Raw genomic sequence first — 10,892 nt, forward strand, 5'->3', positions numbered from 1 at the left:
CCCTGTGCGCTCCTTCCCCCGCCGTCCTGGGGCACCGACAGCCCCGCGGCCGGCCAGGGTGCGCGCCTGAGTGTGCGGTGAGCCCGAGGCTGCAAGCAGACAAAATAAACACCCCTTCCCATGCTTCCTTCTCCCACGGCTGGGCCCTCCGGCATTACCCGTTTTACGATTCAGACCCCTTTGAGGGGGATAGCCAAGGCGTAGGCTTGGGTTACTTTTCCCTCCTGGGGTCCGGCAGTAGGTGCTGCTGTGTAGAAGGGCTGCCTGGGGTCCTCTGGACCCTTGTCACTCAAAGCACAGCTGGGGGCTACAGCTATGCAGCCCTAGGGAGGGGCGGGGAGTGGCTGGTGGGCGTCTGATGCCCATCCCTCCAGGTGGGGGATGGACCTGTACTGGCCAGGGCCCTTAGTGCTCCGGGTAGCAGGGTGCCAGGTCTCTGCCTCTGCCAGGGAAGGGGCTTTGCTTGGGCTGCAAACCCAGTGGCCTGGAGCCAGCCTAGTGCTTTGTGTCCCTGGGCTGGCAGTGCTGGGGCCTGAGGACTGCCGAGGTCCCCTGTGGTCACTGGCAGGCCAGCCGATTGGTGCCAGCCATTCTGCCTCTCCCCCGTTCGTTAACGATTGCCACACCACGGTCACTGACCGCCTCTCCTGCTGTGGCCCAGGGGTGGAGTGTGCAGGGTGGAAGGAAGAGGTCCTGGGGGTCTAGGTGTCCCCCTTCCTGCCTTTTGCACCAAGGACAGGTGAGGCTCTGAAGAGAGGCAGCGGGACCTAGAGCCCCCTTCCCCAGGCTGAGAGCCTCCAGGGCTGGGGACTGGATAAAATCTCCAAGGTCCCTTCACACTAGACTGTACTTCGGGTGTTGAGGGCATAGAGGGGTGGCCGGGCTGGGACCTTCCAAGCAGGGTCCATTAGGGCCAGTCCAGTGAGCAGCAAAGTCCAGGATGGGCTCAGCTATTGACAAAAACCCAACAGAGCTGGGGCAGGCAGGTGGGGGATGGGGAGCAGTCCCCTGAGTTTACTCTCTTCTCCCAGGGGAGTTGGCCTGGAGCTTCTGTAAACAGAGTGTCAGAGGCAGGAAGAGGCTCTGGTGATGAGCAGCCCAGCTGGATCCCCTCCAGACCATTATCTAGCCTCCCCTGGGCCTGGGGAGGGAAGATGCGCACACGCATGCCAGCCTGGGGGCCGGGTACCGCCTGTCCCACCCCCGTCTGCTGCACATTGGAACAGCTGTCCTGATACCTGTGGGTCTGGAGGGTCAGATGGAGGTGGGGCTGGGGGCTGGGGTCCCAGGGCATTTGTCTGGATGGCACCTCTCTCCATATTCTGGGAATGGGAGAAAGGGATTCAGCACAAGGAGCCTCTCAGACACTGCCCAGACCTGTGCTTAACCAAGGAAGGCCCCTCTGGCAGGCAGCCCAGGGGCCAGGGAGATGGCAAGGGAGATGCCCTAGGCAGGAGATGGGTCCGAGGCTCCTAGCTCCCATTACTGTCACCCCCACCGACAGCCCCGGGGCAGCTGGGACAAGTCCCAAGTAAAGAGAATTAAGTCCTTGCCTGGGCTTATAAGTGGATCCTAACACTACACTGGGCAGCCTCTGGGAACAAGAAAGCAGGGCCCTGCTGAGCCCCGGAGGGAGCTCCCACCTCAGCAGCCCAGACAGCCAGTCCTGCCAGTGGAGCAGAGGTGTGCAGAGGGGAGGCTGCCCACAGAGCCATCCCTGACCACTGGATAGCCCTGAGCTCACGGGAGGGCAGCAAGGCCACCTAACTCTGTTAGTGACCTCTCCTGGACCCCCCATCAGCTGCCCTTAGAGTCCTCTCCCTGGGCTGGGGAGCCCAAGGCTCTGTGCTGCCAAGAAAACCAGCTCCCCTCACTGCTGTGGAATTTGCGTGAGTTCTTGGAGAAGGGGGAGGGTGCACGTGTGTGTGTGTGTGTGTGTCTGCAGGAACACTGCCCAGTGGGTGTGTGTCTGGTGTGGGCGTGTCTGCATGCGCGTGACTGGAGCAGGGCTGTGTATTTGGGGGTGGGCGGGGGTGTTTGGGGGAGCCTGCTTGCACCAGGAGGGGCAGGGCCTCAGCCTCCTTCCTTTTATCGGTTTCCACATTCCAGAGTCAGCCGGATTGCTTTCCCTCCGCGCTGGGCCGCCGGCCTCCCCCGCTTTTCCTCATTCCAGCCTCCCTGGGTGTGAGGAGGCTGGAGGAGGCTCCCTCGGGCCACCTCGGTTTTTGGGGGAGGTGGGGGCGGGCCAGGGGCCAATTATTCTCCAAGGTTGGGGACGGCCCCCACCAGACTCCTCGTGGGGAATGCAATAAGGCTCTAACATTCCTCAGGGGCTGCCTGAGAGATTTAATTAAGGAGGGAGGAGGAAGCCAGCCTGCACCGGGAAGGGGCTGGGGCGACCGCTGGGGCCCCTGCTGGCCCTGGGCCCCAAGCCCAGCTGGGCACTGAGAGCAGTGCGGGGGCTGGGTTGTGGTTCAGTGGCCAGGTCCTGTTTTGCCTCCCTGAGTCCATCCCGCCTGCCGATTGATCAGCTCACAGACCCCAGGGGCACCATTTCTGCCACGGGTTGGCCAAGAACCCTGGGTGACTGTGGGGGGTTCAGCATGGGGAACTTGAGAAAGGCAAGACCCCTTCCAGGGCCACTTCCTTCTCAGATCCCCAGGCCCAGGAAGCTTAGGGCTGGCAGCCTTCCCTGGTGACTAAGGTGTTCTTTTAGCAAGTTCAGGGTGAATTGCAGGTTAGGGCCTTTCTAGATGGGTGCTTGCCCCTGGGTGGGGACAGGGCAGTGAGGAGGCCCCGTGTGAGGCCTAGCCCTGGTGGCATCACACCTGCCGCGTGCCGACAGTGGCATCTGGACTGGCCCATTTCTAGTTGGGCTGCAGCCACCACACAGCTCCCAGGGCCATAGGTGTCCTCCCCGACAGGTTGCACCTCTTGTGACTGAGATGGCACGTCCCACTGCCCCAGGGGCTCACTTGAGCTGGGGCCTGGCCTTAGTCACTGGTCTCCCTGCCCTGGGCTAACAGGTCTGACAGCTGCCAAGTCACCCACGGTGCCACTGAAGGCACCCACCTGGGGCCGGGCCAGCCTCCTGGGTGGAGGGAGGAGGGAAGGCCCTGTGCCGCCTCCTCTCCCAGCCCTGCCAGCTGGTCCACACCCGCTCCGGGATCCAGAGCCCCCTCCCTGCACAGGAAGACGAGCTGACATCCTGACAGTCCCCTTTGCTATCCTCTGCCCTGGTGTTCTGAACCCTGGCTGTGCAGAGGACTCACTCAAGGAGCTTCTCCAAAATACAGCTCTGCCTGGGTCTCACCCCTAGAAAGTCTTTTTTTTTTTTGAGACGGAGTCTCACTCTGTACCCCAGGCTGGAGTGCAGTGGCGCAATCTCGGCTCACTGCAAGCTCCGCCTCCCAAGTAGCTGGGACTACAGGCGCCTGCCACCACGCCCGGCTAATTTTTTTGTATTTTTAGTAGAGATGGGGTTTCACCACGTTAGCCAGGATGGTCTCGATCTGCTGACCTCGTGATCCTCCCACCTCGGCCTCCCAAAGTGCTGGGATTACAGGCATGAACCACCACGCCCGGCAGAAATTCTTGTTTAATTGGCCTGGGGGTGGGGTCCCAGCATGGAGGTTTTTTTTGAAAGCTTCCTGGGTGATTCTGATGTGCAGCCCTGGGGCAAAGACCTGGCGTCACAGGTGGGAGATGTTAGCCCAGAGAAGGGAGCGTGCTTGGGTGAGGTCACAAAGCGTGCTGAGTGCCTGACCGAGCTCCTGGCTGTGGCATTATCTGTGGAATGAAGAGTGCCAGCTTGGGGTGGTGGATGGAGTAAGAGGCTGACAGTGGTGTGGACCCCGCTCAATCACCAGCCAGGGGTCCCCGCGCCTATACGGAGGGCCTACCTGCTGCAGTCCCTGAGGAACTTGAGGCCCAGCCCTCTCTGCCCTTTCTGTGAGGGCCCAAGACCCCTGACCTCTTTGCCCTGCCCTTGGGACTGCTGTGTCCCAAGGAAGGGGAGATGGGGCGGACCCAGCCGGGCCCTGAGCCTCCTCGGACACGTCAGCGAAACTGGAGCCAGCCGTCCTGGCCGCCGGCACAGTCCCGCCTGCCTGGAGGGGTTGGCAGACTCCCGGGGCTGGGCTGTTGCCAGGCCTCGCCGGCCACACAGAGCCTCGGCGGGCCAGCATGGGGAGCGGGGGCCCGGAGTCTCAGGGTCAGACCTGCAGCGCCTGTCCTGTACCCACGCTGAAGCATCCGGCACAGGAGGGGCGTGCTGGCCTCAGACTGTCTGTCTGTCTGTCCAAGCCTGTCCCCTACTCAGCAGGCACACCGCCTGCCCCAGGATCACTGAGATGAGCTCGCCAGGGGCTGATGTGCTCGCCAGATGCCTGGGTCCCACCCCAGCCATGCTATCCCCTCGCCCGTCCCCGCCTGACCCTGGGCGTGTGTGGTGTACCCCAGGGGGGTGGGTGGGCGTCCCCCTGGGAGATGAGATACAAGTGCCTTGTCCTCCTTACTCATAGGGCCCCTCCCTGAAGTCCTGTGCTGAAGGGGACTGCCAAAGGACAGATCACCCACCACATGCCCCCTTCCAGAACCGGAGATACCCCACCCCCGCCCCCAGCCCCCAGGGTGAAGGGCAGCCTTGGTGTGGGGACGTCCAGTCTGTATAAAGCTGGCCTGAAACCCTCTCCCTTAGTAGTATCCGCGCCCGGGGGGCAGGCAGGCTTCTGCGTTTATGAGTACCGCCCTCTGCAGTGAAGTACACGTGCTTACCGACCACTTAGCACGTGCCCCGAGCACAAACCAAGTCACCCCAGACACAGGCGCCACGAGCAGTCCCCACTGCACGATGGGGGCTGAGGTGGGGGCCGTGGCTGGGCTGTGGACCCTGTCGCCCTATGCCAGCTACTGTGCCAAGGAGGGGGCAAGGCCCGCAGCAGCACTCAGCAAGGCTGAGGAACTTGGGTGGAGGAGGGAGACCCCAGACCTTCGCTGTCATCTTCCCACCACTCAACATCCCCGAATCCCAGGGCTGCCTCCGGAACACCACCTGCCCTGGGCAGAGGAAAAGGTCTCACCTCCCTGCCTGACTAGTGGATCAAATATCAAAGCTCAGGTCCTGGGATCACCGGGTGGGAGGGCAGGTGGGCGGCTGCAAACATAGTGTGGCCTGTAGACAGCCCCCAGCCCACACCAAGCACACGCCCAGACCCCGGGCGGGCGGGACAGCTCCCAGAACTTGTTAAAAGAACTTCCGCATTTGAAAACAAACAGAACAACAGAAAACTACAACTCCAGAGGGTGAGGGGGCAGGGCTGCTTGCACCAACTCCAGAGGTGAGAAACTGAGGCCCACAGTTGAGAAAGGGACTCTGGCCTCTGTCCCCTGCCACCCCGCCACCGTCCCCTCCACGGTCAGCCTTCCCCCACTGGGTTCCTCAGTGCCAGGAGCCCCTGGCGGCGCCCTCAGAGCTGCCAGCCTGTAGCTTACAAACTCTGGGGTTTTCCAAAGCTCCAGCGCTGCCTCCTCCCTCCTCCCTTTGCTGTGGGGGTATAAAATTGGGGCTCAGGCAAAAGAGCTAACCGCACATTTTACGGGGCTGGGAAGCAGGCTGGCTGCTACCTGCTGGGTGGTCAGCCCAGGACCCCAGCCTACAGTCCTGACCCAGACCCCTGTCCTGCTGACAGGGACGCACATTCCACAGCTCACAACCTGTCAGCCAGAAAGCCACCCTGTGGCCAGATGGACCCACAGCGACCCCTCCCCCTTCACGACCTTGCTGATTAAAGACCCAACAGTGCAGGGAGAAGAGCACCCCCCAGTATGTGCCCCTAAGAGCTGGCCTGCACACCTGGCCTCGCAGGGCTGAGGACTCCACATGCCTCCCCCACTGCAGCCCTGAAGTGTCCCAGATACTCAGATGAAGAAACCGAGGTGTGAGAGCAAAGTCACTGTCTGCGGCCTCGCAGCTTGGACACCTCTGAGCCAGGGCCGCCTGTCTGGAGGGAGAGCTTTTTTTTTTTTTTTTTCTTTTTTTTTTTTTTTTGACGGAGTCTCGCTCTGTCGCCCAAGCTGGAGTGCAGTGGCCAGATCTCAGCTCACTGCAAGCTCCGCCTCCCGGGTTCACGCCATTCTCCTGCCTCAGCCTCCCGAGTAGCTGGGACTACAGGCGCCCGCCACCTCGCCCGGCTAGTTTTTTTTATTTTTTTATTTTTTTATTTTTATTTTTTTTTATTTTTTTGAGACGGAGTCTCGCTCTGTCGCCCAAGCTGGAGTGCAGTGGCCAGATCTCAGCTCACTGCAAGCTCCGCCTCCCGGGTTCACGCCATTCTCCTGCCTCAGCCTCCCGAGTAGCTGGGACTACAGGCGCCCGCCACCTCGCCCGGCTAGTTTTTTGTATTTTTTAGTAGAGACGGGGTTTCACCGTGTTCGCCAGGATGGTCTCGATCTCCTGACCTCGTGATCCGCCCGCCTCGGCCTCCCAAAGTGCTGGGATTACAGGCTTGAGCCACCGCGCCCGGCTGAGGGAGAGCTTTTAACTGTGACCTTAAATGAGGCCCAAGGGGAGCTGAGGCCACAGTGGTGGCCAGGCTGGCCACGTGGCGGGTCCCTTCCCACCCTGGAACCTGGCTGCACCCTTCCTGACCCTGGCCTGGCCCCGCTGGGAGGACTAATTCAGGCAGAGGTGGCCTCACCCCCCACATGGACATGGGGTGGGTGGAGGTCACTCACAGCCCACATCTGGAGGCCAGGCCGCACCCGCCGTCCTCTGAGTCAGTGAGGGTGGAGCGGGTCCCAGAGGGGAGGAGAATGCTGGGGGTGTGGCCCCAGGGCCTTAGGTCATCAGACACGAGCCCTCCTGGGGTGGTGCTGGCCGGGCCAGGGACATGTGCCCGGGGTTCGGGGTGCTAACTTCTTCCAGTGCTCAGTGCCAGGCCCTCCTGGGCTGTTCACTCGGCAGAGGTGAGCTAAGCGGGCCTGGAGACACCTATGGCAAAGGCAGGCCGGGTCTCACCTTAGGGAGGTGAGGGGGCACACGACAGCAAGGGGCACACCGCTAGGTCGGGGAGGCTTAGCCTGCTGGCCTCTGAAGGGCGCTTGTTGTCGCTAACAAGGGTCGGTGGCTTCTAGGGGAGACGACTCTGACAGTGCGATCCTACAGGTGGGCAGGGCCTGCGTGGGCCAAACCCTGGAGACAAGGGCTCCTTCCTTCACCTCGAGCTACCCGCAGACCCCAGTGGCCACCTCACCAGTGATTTGTCTAATCTGTCCTGGGACCACCTGCTTCTCCTCCTTACATTCCAGAAACCCACGTACCTGGGGGAGAGGGAGCCCCATGGATGGGTCCCCCTAGCCTGGGGCAGTGGGGTGGAGTGCAGGCTGGGTGGCGGTCGTGTTCCCTGGACTACCTGCACGGCCTGTGTGGGGGAAGGGGAAGCCCAGGCTCCAGCACAAAGGGCTCTTGTATGAGCTGTAGGCGCCACTGGGCAGGATGCTTCCTGGGGATGGGCTGGCACCCCGTATGAGGCTCATGGACTCTAGGGGTGCCAAGGTGGGGAGGGCTGCTCCTGGGGACGGCCCCAGTGGTCTCCCTAGGAGTCCAGGTGATGGGGGCCAGCCACAGACCTGCCTGACTTGGGCAGTGCAGCTAAGATCTGGAGCCTGGAGTGGCTGGTGGGAGCCCCCGCCCCCAGGGCATCTGGAGGGCATGCACCGTCACAGGCGGCTGTTGTACACCTGGACTGTGGCTTGGACTTGCTGGCACTGCAATGGCAGCAAGTCCCTGCACCTCCATGAGCCCTGCTTTCTTCTGTCTGCCCTGATGTGGCTGCTGGGGGGCTACCTGAGGTGATGGTAAACACTTAGTGTTCCTTAGTCCTTCCCACTTAGCTGGCACGTGGGAAGGAGTTGCACCACCACTGCCGAGGGGATGGCTGCTGCTCATCTTTCTTGGTGCCCAGCTCAGGGCAGACCCCAAGAAACAGTAGATGAAGCTGGGGGTGGTGGCTCACGCTTGTAATCTCAGCACTTTTGGAGGCTGAAGTGGGCAGATACCTGAGGTCGGGAGTTTGAGACCAGCCTGACCAACATGGCGAAACCCTGTCACTACTAAAAAAAAATACAAAAATTAGCCGAGCTTGGTGACTGGCACCTGTAGTCCCAGCTACATGGGAGGCTGAGGCAGGAGAATTACTTGAACCTGGGAGGCGGAGGTTGCAGTGAGCTGAGATGACGCCACTGCACTCCAGCCTGGGCGACAGAGCGAAACTCCATCTCAAAAAAAAAGAAACAGTAGGTGAATGACTCTGCAGAGTTTTCCCAGGCCTGGCACTGCCCCTGGGGCTGCCATGTAGCCAGTGTCCCCACCTGAACCCTGTGGCCCCCCAGCTCCAGCTGTGTCACCAGCCTCAGCTCCCCGCCTCCCTCCCTCACAGGAGACACCTACCAATGCCTGTGACCTCTGCCCCTCCTCCAGGAACCTTCCCGCCGGCCACTTCCTGGCGGCCCGCAGCCCCCAGCCTAAGCAGGTCTGACTGCCCAAGTGGAAAAACATGGATCCCATAGTTTCCATGTGAAGTCTTCCCACTACAGTCCCTCCTCCAAGGAGGGCGGGACACGGAGCGTGGCAGCAGGAGCTGGGGACCAGGGCAGCCAGCTTCTCTGCTTACACACCCACCCCAGCTGCCTGCCTGCCCCCTCTTCCAGACCCTGTAGGGAGGAGCTGCCGCTCCAAGTCCCACGATTCTTGATTCTCTTTCCCTGTCCACCTCTGAGGCAGGGGATGGGGGAACCTACCCAGGCAGAGGCAGGAGGGTCTGGGGTTCAGGAGGAAGCGGTGCATGGTCACTGCACGTTCAGTGGATGTCAGGCCCCATGATGACCTCTATGTGCACTGGATGTAACGGACAAGGTCATACAGTGAGGGAGTGACGGGGCTGGGACGGAACCTGGTTCAGGGGCACTGGCGACCTGACTCATAACCATTGGGTTCTCTCACATTTGGGGGCAGGAGCAGTGAATTTCCTCTGGCTCTTCCTGGCGTGGCTGCCCTCTAGGCCCCTGACTCACTTGTCTCTGCCTCCTCTCTGCTCCCAGGGACAGAAGATGTGCTCCAGGGTCCCTCTCCTGTTGCCGCTGCTCCTGCTCCTGGCCCTGAGGCCCGGGGTGCAGGGCTGCCCGTCCGGCTGCCAGTGCAGCCAGCCACAGACAGTCTTCTGCACTGCCCGCCAGGGGACCACGGTGCCCCGAGATGTGCCACCCAACACGGTGGGGCTGTACATCTTTGAGAACGGCATCACCACGCTCGACACAGGCAGCTTTGCCGGCCTGCTGAGCCTGCAGCTCCTGGACCTGTCACAGAACCAGATTGCCAGCCTGCCCAGCGGGGTCTTCCAGCCACTCGCCAACCTCAGCAACCTGGACCTGACAGCCAACAGGCTGCATGAAATCACCAATGAGACTTTCCATGGCCTGCGGCGCCTCGAGCGCCTCTACCTGGGCAAGAACCGCATCCGCCACATCCAACCTGGTGCCTTCGACACGCTCGACCGCCTCCTGGAGCTCAAGCTGCAGGACAACGAGCTGAGGACACTGCCCCCGCTGCGCCTGCCCCGTCTGCTGCTGCTGGACCTCAGCCACAACAGCCTCCTGGCCCTGGAGCCCGGCATCCTGGACACTGCCAACGTGGAGGCGCTGCGGCTGGCCGGTCTGGGGCTGCAGCAGCTGGACGAGGGGCTCTTCAGCCGCTTGCGCAACCTCCACGACCTGGATGTGTCTGACAACCAGCTGGAGCGAGTGCCACCTGTGATCCGAGGCCTCCGGGGCCTGACGCGCCTGCGGCTAGCCGGCAACACCCGCATCGCCCAGCTGCGGCCTGAGGACCTGGCCGGCCTGGCTGCCCTACAGGAGCTGGACCTGAGCAACCTAAGCCTGCAGGCCCTGCCTAGCGACCTCTCGGGCCTCTTCCCCCGCCTGCGGCTGCTGGCAGCTGCCCGCAACCCCTTCAACTGCGTGTGCCCCCTGAGCTGGTTTGGCCCCTGGGTGCGCGAGAGCCACCTCACACTGGCCAGCCCTGAGGAGACGCGCTGCCACTTCCCACCCAAGAATGCTGGCCGACTGCTCCTGGAGCTTGAATACGCCGACTTTGGCTGCCCAGCCACCACTACCACGGCCGCAGTGCCCACCACGAGGCCCATGGTGCAGGAGCCTACACCCTTGTCTTCTAGCTTGGCTCCTACCTGGCTTAGCCCCACAGAGCCGGCCACTGAGGCCCCCAGCCCGCCCTCCACTGCCCCACCTACTGTAGAGCCTGTCCCCCAGCCCCAGGACTGCCCACCGTCCACCTGCCTCAATGGGGGCACATGCCACCTGGAGGCACGGCACCACCTGGCGTGCCTGTGCCCTGAGGGCTTCACAGGCCTGTACTGTGAGAGCCAGATGGGACAGGGGACACGGCCCAGCCCTACACCGGCCACGCCGAGGCCACCACGGCCCCTGACCCTGGGCATCGAGCCGGTGAGCCCCACCTCCCTGCGTGTGGGGCTGCAGCGCTACCTCCAGGGGAGCTCCGTGCAGCTCAGGAGCCTCCGCCTCACCTACCGCAACCTGTCGGGCCCTGATAAGCGGCTGGTGACGCTGCGGCTGCCCGCCTCGCTCACTGAGTACACGGTCACCCAGCTGCGGCCCAACGCCACCTACTCCATCTGTGTCATGCCTTTGGGACCCGGGCGGGTGCCGGAGGGCGAGGAGGCCTGCGGGGAGGCCCGCACACCCCCAGCTGTCCACTCCAACCACGCCCCAGTCACCCAGGCCCGCGAGGGCAACCTGCCGCTCCTCATTGCGCCCGCCCTGGCCGCGGTGTTCCTGGCTGCGCTGGGTGCGGTGGGGGC

General features: G+C 62.6%; 2 protein-coding genes across 2 annotated transcripts in view; one reads left to right on the forward strand and one right to left on the reverse strand.

The window, feature by feature from the left end:
* The window catches only part of LOC105525628 (mitochondrial import inner membrane translocase subunit TIM16), an 83,682-nt gene that overhangs the window by 37,212 nt on the left and 35,578 nt on the right, over positions 1-10,892 (reverse strand). The window lies entirely within an intron of this gene.
* The window catches only part of VASN (vasorin), a 2,880-nt gene continuing 1,089 nt past the window's right edge, over positions 9,102-10,892 (forward strand). The window contains exon 1 of the mRNA XM_011961416.1: positions 9,102-10,890. Coding sequence (XP_011816806.1) covers positions 9,109-10,890 — 1,782 coding nt within the window. The 5' untranslated portion in view covers positions 9,102-9,108. The remainder of the gene's footprint in view (positions 10,891-10,892) is intronic.

This window comes from Colobus angolensis, unplaced genomic scaffold, assembly GCF_000951035.1.
Source record: "Colobus angolensis palliatus isolate OR3802 unplaced genomic scaffold, Cang.pa_1.0 Scaffold55, whole genome shotgun sequence".
Classification (NCBI taxonomy): Eukaryota; Metazoa; Chordata; class Mammalia; order Primates; family Cercopithecidae; genus Colobus; species Colobus angolensis.